The sequence below is a fragment of the Polyodon spathula genome, chromosome 14, assembly GCF_017654505.1.
Source record: "Polyodon spathula isolate WHYD16114869_AA chromosome 14, ASM1765450v1, whole genome shotgun sequence".
NCBI classification, from domain to species: domain Eukaryota; kingdom Metazoa; phylum Chordata; class Actinopteri; order Acipenseriformes; family Polyodontidae; genus Polyodon; species Polyodon spathula.
The window spans coordinates 33,579,188-33,596,936 of record NC_054547.1 but is presented as its reverse complement, the minus strand read 5'-3'; the positions used below and the strand labels follow the sequence as shown (position 1 = coordinate 33,596,936).

Here is a 17,749-nt window from a genome sequence, read left to right as displayed (position 1 = left end):
CGTGTAATCATCTGCAGTTCTTATTGCAGCTACTTCATATGTTCTCATAAATAATAATACATTTTAAATGTTCCGAACAAAAACAAAAGTCTAATAAAAGACAACAAACGTGTGCCAAACGTAATTTTCCAGTTAAATTTGAGCTGCAAATATGAAGAAGTGATTTCTTTCAACACCTGCGGAAATGAGAAGTGCTCCTCTCGTTTGTTAAATACTAGGTTTAGGTCTGAAAATAGCTTCTAGCTTTTATGGTATTTTGTGAAGGAAATGTATCAGTCACTCATTGCAGATATCTCAAAGCTACGAACTACTGTAAATGGAGGACATTTTAAATGTTACTTTCTCTTGAGAAAATTAATCCATTTTTAAATTCATCTTTAAAAAGATACACCCAAGAAGAGTCATGGGGTTAAGATTCTCAAAGCTATTCATTCCAAATCATCATTGACGTGATTTTTATCAGAAAGGAAAAAAAACCAAACAAACACCAAAACAGCAACACAATTCTAAAAAAGACTAATTGCACGTCCCCAAGTTAAAAGTCTTAGGTGTTTATATTTGGTTTGGTAACTTTATTGTCTTCTTTCTGATAAGCATGTGCTAATGAGGACTGGCTTTGAGGATTTAGCCCACAGTCTAACAAAATGAAACATTCCCCTTTACAGGACCTCCAGTTCCCTGGAGAAACGCATTTTCAATGTTGAGGTGTTTACTACTGCAGAGCTGTACTATAAACAATGAGCTGTATTAGGAGTCTGGACTCTGGCAGTCATAAGGCTAATGATGTCTTTAAACATATTCCCCAGCTGTTTTTTTTTTTTTTTTTTTTTTTTTAACTAAATCATCTTTCGGATAGTTAAAAGGACATTGTAACACTTAGTGTAAACAGAAAGCCTCTGTGATGTAAGCTTTCAAACGCTTAATCATTCCTCCCATTTGAAGTTGGCAGGAAATATGATGATCATCACTGTCTAAACTGTGGATAAAACGCAGGGGTCATTTCTTCAAGTACAGTCCAGTCACCTCTTTGTGAAACTCATTTCCTCAATAAGCTGCTTTTGTTCTGTCACCTGCATATCACATGAATCTCTGTGTGACTTGTGTACTGGAGGTCTGCTTTGCTTTGTTGGGGTTTTTTTTATACATTATTGGCACATCAATATCACAATCAAATGTCAATATGCAAATGATTTACGGATCATCTGCATGAAAAGAACCACAATTACACCACTGATAAATGAGCCAGGTTATTGAAATCACAGGAGGCTCTTGCCAAGCCATGGTTAGATTCATTTCTCACCAAACTCTTTTCTTACCAGCATTTATTACCACTACCAGTGGATCATTTGGGATTACTTCCATTTCTGTATGCTAACAGTATCTGGAAAGAATGACAAAACAAATCTTTTGACAGTTTAGAACTGCACTGGACTTTTAAAATAAACACTAAAGTGTCAATCAATGTTGGCTTAGTGAAAGACAATGCAAAAGAAACTTACTAAATACTAAAATAAACAAATACATGACTGTGACAGGCTGGCGAGTGGATTGAGGCTCAGAGACATATTAAAGGCAAAAATAAAGTTCTTTATTAAATAAAATAATCAAATAAACAGGCACAAGGGCCAACAAAAAGAGATTCAAAAATAAATAATCAAAATGAACTTACAAAATAAACAGTCAGGTTCCAGGCCTTCCTTTAATTTTAAACAAAAACTCTCCAACATAAAAGCAAACTCACAAACACCAGCACACACTCCAAACAGAAAAAACACACTCACTCTTCACTACCAGTCAGGCCCTCTCCCCTGGCTTTTATACCCTGTGGCTGGAGCCCAATTAATCAATAATTATTCAATTAGAGCTCCAGCCACATTCTCACATGTTTTTCTGGCAGGGAGAAATTTACCCCCCTCCCTGCCAGTTCCAAACATGTTCATATAGACGGGGAGTTCCCCGTCACAATGACAAAGAACTACAGAAAAAAAAAAACAGATTATACACAATGGGCTAAATTCTCGAAGCTATTTACACCAATTTAATAAAGTTAAAAACCCAGAAATAAACAAAGGGCATAAGCATGGGCCTGGCTTTACAGTGCCAAGCCAGCTGAGAGAATTCCAATACTGAGCTCAAGACTGAAATAAGCCCTAACCCTAACCCTGACCCTCATCTTCATTAAGGACAGGGTTAGGGTTAGGGAAACGGCTCAAAGAGAATGTTTCATGAGTTCGAAAGAATGTAGCCAGTCTTTCTGCACCAGGTAAAGAGCGTGGCTCCTCTTTTTGAACGTATGCCCAACTAAGACTTTTAATTCAGGGGCTTGAGTGGAGTAGTATGTTGTTTCTTATTAGTTTTAAAAGTTGAATTGGTGTTTTTTCAGCATTCTAGTTCACCAATGCCTTCACTGGTATTATTAAAAGTTTGAGAGCATAGTTTACTTGTGTCTGTAGCCCAGCTAAAATTATGGATGAGACCAACACACATTGTTTTCTTTTTTTTAAAGAAAACAAAAGTGTAAAGCATATCAATCCTCATAAAAAAATAACAACATGAAAGCAGCTGCAAATATCAAAGTCTCTCTGGTACTCCTCCATGACTCAAAATAGAGACCAGTGCAAAATAAAAACAAAGAAAATGAATAAATATTATTTCCTGGGCAGTTTGGAAGCTTTATCTATATATATACTGTAAATGAAGCATTAATCAACGTGTTTATTTTATTTTTGTGTCTGTAAGGTCAGTCTTTAGTCATGGGAATGCATAAACAGCTGCAGTTCCTGACAGTTTACTCTCAAGTAGTTCCAAGTTTAACGACTTTTGAGGAAGATTAAAGCAGTGTCTGTGTCCTCTGAAGAGTTTAACCAGCCACTTTATCAATAACGTCAGTAAGAAATACTTAAGACACTGGTTCGCTTTCTCCAGGCGACACAATAGCAGCATAAACAGTGATAGTAGAAGGACAGATGGAAAAACCTGACCGTAAGATCAAAACGCTTGTTACTAAATCAAAGACCCTGGTAAGAGATTTTAATGTGGTTATTTGATTTATATGTATGTGAGTGATTTTATATTTCGATTCCCAGGACAACATTTTAAGCTGTCAACTATTTGGATGCAATATTAAATGTTTCTTGGGTTCCTGGGCATCTTTTTATGCACTGAAGCAGTATTACTGACTGCAATATAACGTTCACAGAGGTTTAGCATGGTGAATTTGCACTGTAATGTTGTAGTTTTCCATGTTAATGCTATGGGCTTGATTCTCAAACCCATTTACTCTAAATTGCCTTTAAAAATACTGTTTTTTTTTTTTTTGAAAGGAATAAATGTACTAAAATCAGCTTCTCTGTAACTAATGCTAGTTTTATCATGGATAAAGATGCTAATCTGTATTATAGAATTTTAAGTATTTTATACAGCTATGGCTAAAAGTTTTGCGGGACCTAGAATTGTGGATTGAGACATCATTTAAAAAAATAAAAACAACATTTAGATCTTTTATTTAACATCATGTAATCAAAGAAACTATACAATGACATCACAAAAGACTACCTGAAGCCATAGTAGTTGTACAGTATTTCATTTTGAAAAGTCAATTTTTTCATTTTTGTCAGCTTTTCATTAAGTACATGGAAAACTACAAAGCGGTATGTAATTCAATATGTTAAAGTAACATTATTCAGCAGGTTTCACTTGACTTCATGAAGCAAAATTAGTTAATTCTATAGGGTGACATAAATCTTTTGGCCATAGCTTTACAGTTTGCAATGCATTTTCTGTGATATACTGCAGTACACTTTTATAAGGAGATGTATTCATTGCAAGACAGGGGCAAAACTCCACTAGAAGTACTAGAACCAGAGAAGCAAGACTGATCTCTCCACTTCCTTTTCTATAGTCCCTTTTGTAAGTCTTTGTGAGGTACTGACTGCATGTCATGTGAAGTGAGGCAGAAGGGCTTGCAGTCATTAATACTTTCAGAGTTACATACAGACAGCACACCAAGGACCATGACAGCGACTCATCAAATTCAAAAGGGACCCAGGGGAGCATTTCCAGTATACAGCTATGGCCAAAATTTTTGCGTCACCCTGAATTTAAGGATAGAATTTGTTTTTTTTAAACTATATTAAATTCATTAAACTATGAACATAATTTAAAACATCATTTTACTTTATGAAGCAAAATTAGCTAATTCTATAGGGTGATTTAATTTTGGCCACAGCTGATGGGTAGCATCACTAACCACTAACCAGTGTGGAAATATTGTCAGACAAACCAGTTTCCTGTAGCTGGCTTTTAAAGCTAGGGTGTATGCTTCCTTTTTTCATTATTAGAACACCTCTCTTCAAACCTTATTTTGCTGAAATACTCTTATGAGATTTAAGAAAAAGTAAACCTGCTGTGCACACGACAAACGCAAAATAATCCGTGACCATTCCCATAATACAAAAAGTATACGAATCATATGCTTAAAAAATTTGTTTAATAGAACTTTATAATAAATATATATATATATATATATATATATATATATATATCTATATATATATTATATATATTATATATATATATTGTATGTTGATATATATATACACACACCACACACACACATGAAACATATCTGGTGTGTTTTTGTTTTAAATCATTGTGAGGAAAAGATTATGAACCTACTATTGGCTAGAAAACATCTGATCCATTTTGTTTTTATTTAGAAATAAACAAGAGAAAACTGGAGGAACTGCTTAGTAACTCTACCCCAATGCATGTGCTTAAAGGGAATACATTGATTAAAATGTAAGTAAAAAAAAAAAAAAAAAGCTATCGATTTCATGCTTCTCTCTATTTACCAAAGCTGGACATGGATGCTGGAAACTTTACAAATTCAAGCTTCTCCGACTACAACAGTGTTTTTACAAAGACTCTGCTGCCTGTGCTTTACTGCTGTATTTTCCTGGCTGGGCTCACTTTGAACTGCCTGGCAGCCTGGATTTTCTTCAAAATTCCAAGCCAGACCAGTTTTATAGTTTATCTCAAAAACATTGTGGTGGCCGATTTGTTCATGACAGCATCTTTCCCCTTCAAGATTGTCAACGACTTCGGCCTGGCGAACTGGTATCTGCAGGTTGTGGTGTGCCGTTACACAGCCATCGTGTTCTATTTAAACATGTACATGGGTATCATCTTTCTTGGGCTGATCAGTTTGGAGCGCTATGTCAAGATTGTGAAACCCCCCGGAACCTTTATCATTCACAATGTCACATTCTCCAAAGCACTGGCGACAGCAACATGGGTTTTTATGATGATCCTTCTCATACCAAACATTATTTTAACCAACAAGGAGGCCAACGAAGACACTTCAAAAAAATGCATTCAACTCAAGACTGACCTGGGCGTGCAGTGGCACAAGGTTTCCAACTACGCCTGCATTGCTGCTTTCTGGGTTGTTTTTCTGCTGATGTTTTTTTGTTACGCTTCAATTTCGAAGACAATCTACAATTCTTACAGAAAGTTCCAAAAGAACAACACAGAGAGCAGAAGGAAATCCAGGCAGAACATCTTCAGTCTTCTGGTGGTGTTTGTCATCTGTTTTGTGCCATACCATGCTTGTAGGATTTTCTACACCTTAAGTCAAACTATCGACTCATTCAGTGATCAGACCAAGTACATACTGTTCCATATAAAGGAAGGCACTCTGTTCTTATCAGCCCTGAACGTGTGCCTCGATCCTGTCGTTTACTTTCTCATGTGCAAGTCATTTCGGTTGTTGCTTTTAGAAAGATTTTCGAAGAAGGCATCTGATTCTAGAAGAAAGTCCCTGACTGCTCCTTACAGTGAAAGCATACTGTGAGGTTTACTGCTCAGAATCTAAGGCATTCAATGTTTTACAAGTGTACATGGCCTGTTTTTCTTAAATGGAAATCAATACCCCTAAACACCACTGCCTGTTCTTAAACAGTGGTTGTTTTCCAGATGTATAATACCAATATTGTATTTGTTATTTAAAACAAAGATCAAATATGCTAATTACGGGGGCTCCTGAGTGGCTAATCCAGTAAAAGCACTCCGTGTGGAGTGCAGGATGCGCCCTATAGCCTGGAGATCGCTGGTTTGAGTCCATGTTATACCATCGCCAATTGTGGCTTGGAGTTCCCAGGGGGCGGCGCACAATTGGGTGGGGAGGGCTCAGGTCGGCTGTAGAAGTCACTCAGATCTGTGTTGTCCTCCGGCACTATGAGTCTGGTGGCTTTGCTGTAGACCTGCAGCGCAAAAAAAGACGGCTTGACAGGACATGTTTCAGAGGACACATATATCTGCCACCGTTTCCCGGGGTAAAAATCATTGGCAACGAATAACTAAAATAAAAAATGTAATTTTTCTTTTTATCTATATAAAAATGTATACAGATATGTAAAAAGGTTTGAAACGAGAATATTAAAGTTAGCTATATATATAGTATATAGGATATATATAGTGTTAGTTCCTATTTTAGTTTAGTACTTAAATGAGCACTATTGTTTTTCTTGTATGTAGTGATCTAATTTTCTAGAAGTGATGTACAGCTGTGAGCTGCACAAGCAAGAAATAATGACCACAACACTGTTGAAACAAACAGAATGTATGACTATGCCCTATAGAGGGAGAAGCTATGTGAGCATGTGAGCAAGCTTCACATTTATGGGGGAGAGTTTGATAGTTGCCCAAATTCTAAGCAGCAATCAGAATACAGTATAAGCAGGAGGTCTGATTTTCTGCTTTTACCTAATTTAACCCGATTTCTGCCCCCAAATGCTTTTTTCTGCATTCGGGTTTAACCCAAAAACTTCCCGAACAGGCACATACTGTATATACAGCAATATGGCTTTAATGTTTTTGCTTTTTTTTCACCCTTTTCTTCCCAGTTATTTGTTTTATGAGGGTGTGTTTAAGGCAAGCGCATTTAGATGTAACAGTCGATCGTTTCTCTTTGTAAAACAGCATGGAGTAAAGTTGTTTATTTTTCCTGAATGTTCTGTGTGCAATTATACTTGCAACTTCACTACAAAATAAAACTTGATTGGAACTGAGAGATGCCTCCATATACAGTGTGTGTGTAAGAGAGAGACAGAAAGAGAAAGAGAGAGTGGAGAGAGATAGACGTCATCAAAAGTTTGTATACCCCAATGTGTGGAAATATACATACGCTGGGGATTTTAACTGTTGACGACAACTTTGTTGTCAACACTTTGTGCTTATTTATTTCTTTCGAAATAAAACCCGATTTCTACAAGAATATTTATTCTTTCTTGATTATATTTAAAAAAATACATCCGATTTTTTCATTAAATAATTCTACCCGATTTTTAGAAAAGCATTCACCCAAATTTGGAAAAAAATGTCATCCAAAAATCAGACACTATAAATATAAGTTATGCAAGCTATACAAAAAAATATATTATAGAAAGCAGCAACTATCTATTCTCATTCACACAAAAATTGCCATAAATGATCATAGAATACAGCTGTGTATAATGTATTACCAATATCTCAGATTTAGGTTGTTGTGATCCTTAAACCATCAAGTTATACAGTATCTTAGATCACAGGTCAAAGGGAGGAGTGCAGTCAGATATTGCCAGAGGAGGTGCTGTAGCAATGAATATGTGTATTTGAAGCTGAAATGGTTTATCAGATATTAATACTTGCTGAAGCAACAATGGATTTGCTTGATTATTCAGTATATTCTCTTAGAGGTATGAAACATCTTTAAATCAATATATCTTTACCGTTTTCTGTGGTATACAGGATATGACCTATTTCTATAGGATTACACCGTACAACAATTTTTTTTTTTTTGTTGTTCCTGGGTAGTAAGTGTTATTTCCTAATTGCTTATGCCTCAAAAATATAGAAAGTGGCTATTATTCCCTACAAACTTTGCTTTTGTGACCAGGACAGTGATATTTCAAAATATCACTATTTCCAATGGGAAAACGGGCAAATGTGCTTTTTCGTTCATATAAAGTCAGAAAAAAACAACATATGAATCCAAATTAACATGTATTTATACTAAAGTAATACAAAAATGACTACAAAAGATTTAGAAGTGAGTGGTTTTTTGAGATTTACGATTATACTGTATTTAGAACTCCCAGTTGTTTCCAATTTCACACAAAACAAACTCTGCTTAAAGTTTACACTTTGTAAATAATAACTGTGCGATAAATAAGGGAAAGTAAAAATAAATAAGTCTGGTTTAAAATAAATATTTACTGTTGTGCAGAGGGATTACATGGGGGCATTACAACCAGGGGAAGCTACTGGAGTCAGGGTTGGCTACTGTTCAAACTAATTATTCAATTTAATGCTTTGTCAATTGTTTAACAATGTAATTGGTTACCATTTAAAATGTATATTGTTTGTGAATAATATTCTCTGAGTGAGCAGAGAATATTATTTGTTATTGAATTGCTGGTAAACAAACACAATTGAAAAGGTATTTGGATTACGACGTTGGATTTTGATTTGGTTTTGCTGACGAGGAAACAGGCTTAGCCTGCCTCGTTATTAGTTAGAAAAAGCATCTGTTCAGATAGGACCCAAGATCAGGTTCGGTTTTGTTTTCTTTTTTTTTTTTTTTTTTTTTTTTTTTGTTATTGTAAATAATAAACACACGCTACAGCATTTTCTCACATTCTGGTTGTCAAGTGTTTATTTGAAGAAGGAAAACCTGTGACCAGAGGGCAATCTGTCACTCTATATATATATATATATATATATATATATATATATATATATATATATATATATATATATATATATATATATATAGCAAATCAACACGGTGTCACAGCATGCACACATATATATATATATATATATATATATATATATATATATATATATATATATATATATATATATATATATATATGTGTGTTGTGTGTGTGTGTGTGTGTGTGTGTATATATGTATATATATATATATATATATATATATATATATATATATATATATATATATATATATATATATATATAGATAGATAGATAGATATATATATATAGATAGATATATATACAGCACCAGTCAAAAGGTTGAGTACACCTACTTGAAACCAGGTTTTCCATGACTATCTATGCTTTTAAGTGTATAAACTTGTCTATAAACACTTTATAAATCACGTTTTCATAATTAACGATTAATGAAAATGCAATTGTGGCACACAGACAGATAGATGGATGAACAGACATACAGCCACCACTGTATATCTCCAGAATCCCACATTCTCCACAACATATTCTAATTAGTGTTAATAACAAGTGCCATGATAAGCCGTTATCCAGATATATGCAAAAATTTGTAAAAAGTAACATATATGACCGCATCCACCATATCCCCTTCACAGGGGATTTCATCCCTGGCAGGGAATAATAAATTAACTAATAAAAGGGAAGCTATCCCACTCACAACTGTTTCCATAGAAGCAGACCTCAAATGGTTAACCATCTGACTATTGTGGTTTGCTGAAAGAAAACACAATGCAGTGTACAGCTACTTTAGAAAAACGTTCTAGTCCGTCTCGTTTATTAGAAACGTGTCTCATTTACTCAGATACCTACAGACTTTCAGTAGAGTAAATAGTATTCACTCCCCCTTGTATTGATATTCTGGGTACATTTTTACAAGAAATCAGTGATGACTTATTTTATGTCATGTGATTTTTGGAAAAATTTAGGTTTCAACTACGTCAATCGATGCGTTTGCGGAACAACAAAGGACCTGCTGCCTACAGGAAGAGATGAAGAGTTGTCACTTTCAAATAGGCTTTGAAACTGAGTTTTGTATAGTTCGATCTTGGACGGCTCTTCATCAAGACCCAGCTTTGGGAATACCTGAAGCAGAGGTATGATCACTTAACATGGAGTCTGCAATTACTGTATGTTGTTTTAGGTAACAAAAGTGTGTTTAATAAGGACTTTAAAAATACTGCTATTGCCTCTCTTAATATGGTTATTCCCAGTAGGAGCGTAAATCAGTTAAAAAGAGGCTATATGGTTATATTCTTCAATAAACATGTTTTTGAAGAACTAAAATTAAAGGGCAATTGCAATAAGTACAATTGCTTTCTATTAGATTTCTTAATTTGAACTGTATATTGTGTATACTATACACTACCCTACAACACATGTTTCGTCCTGTATTGGAAAAGGGTATGTTTTTATACTGTATAGCTGTACAGTATGAGTATGCTCTCTGAGATAGTATGAGATGAATCTGTTATTATTTAATCAAGCAGTTTGGTAAAAGAAAAAAAAAAACACTGATGTACTTTACTGCAGGGTTTCCCAATCCTGGTCCCAAGGGACCCCTGTGTCTTCTGGTTTTGATTCCACTTGAGTTCTCAGTTACTTAATCAAACCCTTAATTAAACTAATAATGTGCTTAATTAGACCTTTTTAATTGTTCTCATCTCCTAAAAAGTTGCCAATTCCAAGTTACTTATAAAATTGTATAGTTAACTTGAAATCTCCAACTGTTTAAAAGCTGAAAACAATTAAAAGGGTCTAATTAAGCTAATGAATAGTTCAGTTAAGGGTTTCATTAAGTAACTGAGAACTCAGTTGGAATGAAAAGCAGCAGGGACTGGGACTGGGACCAGGACTGGGAACTCCTGCTTTACTTAACTATGCTGTGTATGTGGTGCCTGGCCTATTACAGCAATCAAACGTTCTCTTATATCAGGTCCACTTCTGCCAGGTGTCTGGATTCCATTTTAGTAAAAGTGATGAAGAGGGAAACTGCATTCAGATAACCTCTGAGGTTTCAGATGAAGTCGTGAGAAGATGTGTCTGTTAGATAAGTTAAGAAAGTTTTACTTTATGTTACAAAACATAATTTTAGCACTGAAGGGATTCTGCTTTGAAACCTATTGACAACTAGTTTTTAAAATGTCATCTTGGGGTTCATCCTAATTAGTATGAGGCTGCCTCTATCACCTGGAGCTATTTAATTTAATTTTGCATTTTTAAATTAAAGATCTCTTCGTTCATAGAAAGGGTGTTCACACACCAAATCAGAAATAAATGACTCAGACATTTAATTTAGTGGCTTGTGCTGTAAGTAGTTTTAGAATTGTAAATGATGGAGTAACTAACTTTTAGAATCTAGTTCAAAGTATCACAACGATATCACAGACTTTCTTCCCATCTCTGCAGGCCTGACTTTTTCCTTCCCGTCTGTGTTTATCGATACTGAAGATGAATCGGTCTTCTTTGAAAGCTGATCACAGCGAGTACTGCGCAGTCAACGACCAAATGGAGCCGTTTACTTACTTCTACTACATGATCTTCTTGACTGGAATCATTGGGAGCTCTGTGGCACTGTGGGCGTTCAGTCGGCATGGCAAAAACAACAAATGCATAAACATTTACCTGCTCAACCTACTGACTTCAGACTTCTTACTGACTCTGGCCTTGCCTTTTAAAATCGCTGTTGACTTAGGCATTGCCCCTTGGAAACTGAAGATCTTTCACTGCCAGTTCTCTGCCTGCCTCATATACATAAACATGTACGCATCCATTATATTCTTAGCTTTTGTGAGCGTAGATCGGTACCTTCAGATAACTCAGAGCTCAAAACTGTTTAGGATACAGAATGTGGGATTTGCTAAAATGATGTCTGGAGTAGTGTGGGGGTTGGTGCTGTTCATCATGGTCCCGAACATGCTAATTCCCATCAAGACTATAGAAGAAAAAACTCTGGTCACCTGCGCCGAATTCAAACAGGAACTGGGACTCAACTGGCACATGCTTACAAATTTCATATGCATAGCTATATTTCTGAATGCTTCGGCCGCTATACTGATTTCAAATGGGCTTGTCTTGAAACGCCTATGTCGAAACAGGAACAGCAAGAATCACCAAAATGTAAAGCAGGCTACGTTCAATATCTTGGTTGTCACCCTGGGATATGTGGTTTGTTTTGTTCCGTACCACATCGTTCGAACCCCGTACACATTTACACAGAACAAGGTCATCACCGACTGCTCACTGAAGCGCTCGCTGTTTTTAGCCAAGGAAAGCACCTTGCTGCTGTCAGTGCTCAATCTTTGTTTTGATCCAGTCCTGTACTACCATCTCTCACACTCCTTTAGACAAAAGGTCTCAGAGGCATTCAAGCCACAATGACAGCCTTCCATAAAAAACACAGTTCTGGCTGAAAAATGAAACGTGTTCAATAAAAAAAAAAAAAGAAACCTGAAAATGGCCTAAAAGCATGTCTTGTTCTATCTGTTTGCTTTTCATTCTTGGATAGATGAATAAATTGAGACATTTTTGCTTAATACTTTGCTCTCACATGGGTGCCGTAGTGATGGAACAGGTTGTTGTTCAGCTTAGACTAGTTTTATTTCACACGCTACTGAAATCAGTGTGGACAGTCAATCTACTGCAAAGGAGCAATCTGATTGGCTAGAAAGGTTGTACTGATGTACAATTGGTGAATACTTACAACACTGTAACTCATGTGGATATTCTGACTACAACCTTAAGAATTCAAATGGCATATCATTAGCATATCATTAGCATATCATTATATTTAGTACTGTATAACAACTGTCAATACATCTGATCAGTCAACTTGTACGTATATTTGCATCTATTGCGCTTTAAACCGTTGAAATTCATTACTTGGAAATGATATTGAATTATATTATATAAAACAGTAAGATATAATATTGGAAAAATGATGTTATAAACTCAATAAATATTGTGGGCCTGTCTGATGCTATCAAAAAACAAAGATAAACTAGTTTTATTCTATTAACAAGTTTTAATAAATGTGACACTTGAACTGACATATTGTATACAGGAAATTCAGACAGCACAGGAAGTGGGGAGTTGTCTGGTAAGCTTCTGCGGCATGCTACAGGGAGTTATCTGATTCTCAAAACTTTCTGCTCTATTTTAAAGGTATACATTATACCCTGTGAATAGCATAGCATGTTTCTTTTGTATGTTTGTTATCCTGTGCTGTGTGTTTTTAATCATTGTTATTTTTTCCTGGTTCTGTAATGGATTTTTGCCAAAGTCATTGGCAATTATTTTATCTTTGGGGCTGTTTAGGAGTAAACAAGAGCAAGGCTCTGTGGAGTGGCCAGTATAAAAGTGACCACATAATGACAGATGATAAGGTACAGCGACCTGGAAAAAACCTGACGAATGGTTCTATAATAAATGACGTCTATTTGTTGTCTGCTGATGGATTCACATTTGAAAAAGGTTAGAGAAAATGACTTGCGTTTCAGATTTAATAGTCCACAGCTAACCTTTGGATTTGCCTTGTATTCTAAGTCCTGTGTTTGCCAGTAATAAAAAAAAAAAAAAAAAAAAAACTCCAGCATTACTCAAAGCACACCTACACTAAATACTGTAGCTTTGAGAATATGGCCCTGTGTCTACACTGTACTTGCAATATTGTCAGCTAACCACTCTTCTTAATCTGTTCTTCAACAGTCATGTTGTCCACATCCTCTGACAAACATCTAATGCACATTTATTTTCTGAGGAAGCGGTTCTATATTGCAACATTGTTAATACAAACTGCAGTTTTTTAAGTTAAAATGTTACTTACCAGGGGTATAGGGAAGTGTGACGCACACTATAAATGACGGGAAAGATTATAGAAAGGTGGAGATATCATCTCTTTACGTCTCTCCTTCCTGACCAGTTTCTCCACTTTAGAAAGGCGTTCTTATTCAAGCGAACTGTTCCAAATTCTCACAAGCCATGGGCTCTCCTGACATTGGGGAGAATATCTAAAGGTCAAACAGAAACAGCTATGAGATGATAGTGACAAACAGACCTTTCATTGTACCTGCTTTAACACTGATCACATTAAAATTACATATAACTACTTCAAAACAAGTTTAACAATTTATTTGATTACACTGGGTTTTTGGGGTTTTTTTTTTTTGTATATTCCCATCAACTTTATTGTTTAGCTTTGTGAGAGAACTGCAGTGTATTTTTACTCAGAAGAAATACATATAAACAGGCACAGAAGTCTGGTATTTTTTTCTGGTAATAAAATACCCAACTGTGTTTATTACCTCAAACATTTAGTCAAAACATCTCTGTGAACACCTCCAGGTCATACATTGTATGCTGGTAAAACAAATGGGGAGTGTGCCTTTAAATGTAATGAGGGTTTATAGTTATAAATATCTGAAATGACTGAATATAAATTGTGGCGGGGCTATGAGCAATGCAAAATGTTTCCTTTACAAGCATACGATAATAACAATTTACATCTAAAACATATCACTTTTCATTCGAGTTTTGAGGCCTTTTGACCAAGGAGAGGAAGGAACAGGTGAGCTCAACAAAGGTTTAAATTTAGCTTAAATCTTAAGGTTGGATGTTTTAAGCTAAAGGAAAATCCTGTTTGTACTTTTTTACATTGTTCGGGTGTAATCAATAACCTGTAAAGGAACATATAAAATTAGATAGTGAGTATTATTATTTCCAGATATTGTAAACCAATAAAATGACAAGAAAGGCTATGTAAGTGCATCTGAAAGACTCTTATCAGCTTCTCCAAGCTACAACATTAAAAGAATATAGGCTTGGGGGGGGGGGGGGGGGGGGGGGGGGGTCATAATTTAAAATAATAATAATAATTGTTGTATTGTAGTTGTATATATTTCTACCTTACACACTGATATCTTCTACAGGATAAGGCTAATTCAGTGGGAAAGTTATTGCTTAGCAAAACATACATGGGAGGGATGATTCACAAGCTAAACAAATGCTAGTTTTCACCACACATTTTCATAAACCGCCTTTACAATCAACTGCAGTCCTTTGCGGAGCCCCTCACCTCCCCTTTCACATGGTTGATTTAGAATAGGATTCCTCGGTGTGAGACGACTGTGTCCTGAAGTCTGTCCTAACAGGAGACAGGTGGTGTATAGAATAGGACTCCTCTGTGTGAGACGGCAGTGTCCTGAGCTCTGCCCTGACAGGAGACAGGTGGTCTTTAGAATAGGACTCCTCTGTGTGAGGCACCCGTGTCCTGACAGGAGACAGGCCCGCCCCAGGATATCAGCATGCACATGTAAGCCCTCATGGGAAAAGGCATCATGGTGGATAAACTCGCTGAACAGCAGCATCAGGTTCACAAACTCCTCTTACTCAGACTGTGGAGGTCAGCTGGGAATGAATGGAGAGGCACACAGTCGCTGTCCACTTTAGAATGAACTGAAGTATACACAGTAAGTGGCCAAAGTGGCTCATTAAAAGTATGAATGAATGGGTCCATTGATGGCAAAAAAAAAAAAAAAAAAAAAAACAGAAAAACATTCAGGACCACTCTAAATCTGATATAAGCTCAGTACATATCCTGACAGAAAGTAATCAATACGAACATCAGGCACACTACTGCATGTCTTTGATACAGTGTTAAGAGATCCTGATAGCACTGCCTTCCTGCTGGTAAGTAGGATAAACCATACTTGACTTGTTTTAATTTATATTTTAAAATATACAGCAAAATATAGCCACGGTCAAGCTTCACAAATCTGTTAAAATGAATGCTTACTTAATAAAGGTCCCTGCGTATCCAAAAACACAAGACAAACGTTCTGAAAGACAGGCACACTGGATCCAGCAATAGAAGCTTTAGAAATTGATTCTTTCTCATCCAGGACCTCTGAGTCAACACACCTCTATTAAGGGACATAACATGCAACAGTAATCAGTGTACACATGGGCTTTCCTCCAACAAGAAAGGTTGGAACGTGCCCTATTGCAATGGTTATCACAGTTTTTCATGAACCTCAAAAAAAAAATCTTAATCCTTCTACCTTTAACAAAGAAAATTGTTTTCAAGCATTTACCTGCTGTACTCAGTTCAAAGAGGCACTTTGCAAGATCAAAGAAATAGACTGCTTTCTGACAAATGCTCCCATCATGCAGTATAGCAAGGCAGCAGTGTATTAGATATCAATGCGATACTAATTAGTAACACAAAAGACAGGTAACAGGTGCACAGAAGTCTTTGTGCACAAAAACAGCAGCTGAAAGGTTCCTAAAACGTTCCAAACAGGAAGTGCAGGCCTCACCTCAGCCTCCATCTCTTCCTGTCTCTTTTCCAGCAGCTTGGTGACGGCCGTGGCTCTGTGTTTCCCGGATCGCTTGCTGCTCACGACCCACTCGCACCACAGCATCACCACCGCATCATCGTGCGAGGACACAGTCTGCTGCTGCTGGGAACAGGTAGGTGTTGTCATGGAAACAATCTACCGGAAGGGCGGTGGACAACATATACTGTAGCACCACAAACATTATTCACAACAGCTTCACACTATAAGGGGTTTTTTTTGCGCTGTCGTTGCTTGTTGTTTGCAAATGCCCTTTTAAAAAAATGCAAACACACATTTCTTTACATACTACACAGCCTGCAGTTCATTTTATGTACACACCATATACATACTTATTACAGAACATGTTTCTGTTATTGAGCTAGGCCAAATGAGCTACACCGAAATGACGGGTGTAGTTTGACCACCCGTATAAATTAATTACAGTTTAATGAATTACAAGGTTTGGCACAATCTTAGAACAAGCAATACATACCTCTTGTCACCAGCAAACCTAACTCCTCTTTTAAAAAAACACTCTTAGTGAAAAGGGTTTTAAAAAAAGGTCACAGGACATTAATAGAAAATCTATGTGGGCGCTGAGGAAATTCTCACCGTGTAGAGAATGTCAGGTTTTACCCAAATCTTCTAAAATGACTCACAGGGATATTGCTGAAAAAAAATGCTTGAAAGCTTTCCAAATGCAGACTCTGAAAATCAAGAAGATCTACCTTCCACACGAATATCGTAAAAACGGCCAACATGCTATTATATAGTAGAATGAATGTGAAAAGCATACTGTTACGAGTCCTGGAAGAGCAGTAAACAGTGTTCAAGAAAACCCATTACAGCTGATGTGGCAAAATGTCTGCCAGTAAAATATCATGCTGTTTTAATATGCGTTTTGTTAGTTTCAAGTTAGAATTTGTAACATCACAAATGTAATTTTGGAATGCGTACTGCAATGTAAAATAACTTTGTTATTGATAGGTTTTAAGGATGCAGAAGCACTAATAATATTAATCTCTTTCTTAACCACTGGCTTTACCACAAGAAAGCTGCAACAATACAGTAGCTGCAGCATTGCAAGAGGCACAAGTCGTCACTTTCAGTTCAGTTTTATCAGTGTTGCATATCTCCGTGCCAAAAACCCCTTTGAAAAGAGCAGCAATAAACTGGTCCTATCATTAGACAGTGCTCCCCCTCTATAACGCTGTAGTTGGGAGCCATAGCTAAGTGAACGTGCTATTTGTGTTACACCTTAGAACGAGACTACTAGTGTTAGTGTAATGGCATTATGGTGCTCATGGGAGCTATGACGGTACCTCCTTATAACCTGTTCTGCAGTATAAAGCCTTATAAAGGGGGAGCACTGTGGCAAGGTTACCACACAGTGTAGCTCTCATACAGCCTGTCTGTCACATGAGACACTTGTCATTGAAGCGCAGGACCACTTTTCAGGAAACAGAGCTCTTAATTGCATTTAAATGGTAAGCTCCTTATATTATAGTCACAATGAAATTCTGATAGTAAAATAAACAGGGCAGCCAAAGTTTCACTGCATAAAAGATACCACCGTAACCCTGTAGCTGTTAATGTAAAATGACATTGTAGAAGCCTAGG

General features: G+C 36.4%; 2 protein-coding genes across 3 annotated transcripts; both read left to right on the top strand.

The window, feature by feature from the left end:
• The first annotated feature begins 2,221 nt into the window (after positions 1-2,221).
• On the top strand, positions 2,222-6,998 carry LOC121326911 (P2Y purinoceptor 14-like). The gene is made up of 2 exons (XM_041270557.1): positions 2,222-3,020; positions 4,719-6,998. Exon 2 carries the CDS (start codon positions 4,865-4,867, stop codon positions 5,852-5,854), a length of 990 nt encoding a protein of 329 aa, XP_041126491.1. The 5' UTR covers positions 2,222-3,020; positions 4,719-4,864; the 3' UTR covers positions 5,855-6,998.
• Positions 6,999-9,686: 2,688 nt separating this feature from the next.
• Positions 9,687-13,458, top strand: gpr171 (G protein-coupled receptor 171). 2 transcript variants are annotated; one of them, XM_041270560.1, is made up of 3 exons: positions 9,687-9,889; positions 10,729-10,846; positions 11,202-13,458. In XM_041270560.1, the coding sequence occupies exon 3, from the start codon at positions 11,244-11,246 to the stop codon at positions 12,171-12,173; it is 930 nt and encodes a 309-aa protein (XP_041126494.1). In that variant the 5' UTR covers positions 9,687-9,889; positions 10,729-10,846; positions 11,202-11,243; the 3' UTR covers positions 12,174-13,458. The 2 variants fall into 2 exon arrangements, with proteins under 2 accessions (XP_041126494.1, XP_041126492.1); XM_041270558.1 differs by lacking the exon at positions 10,729-10,846 and having other exon boundaries at positions 9,688-9,889.
• Positions 13,459-17,749: the final 4,291 nt, after the last annotated feature.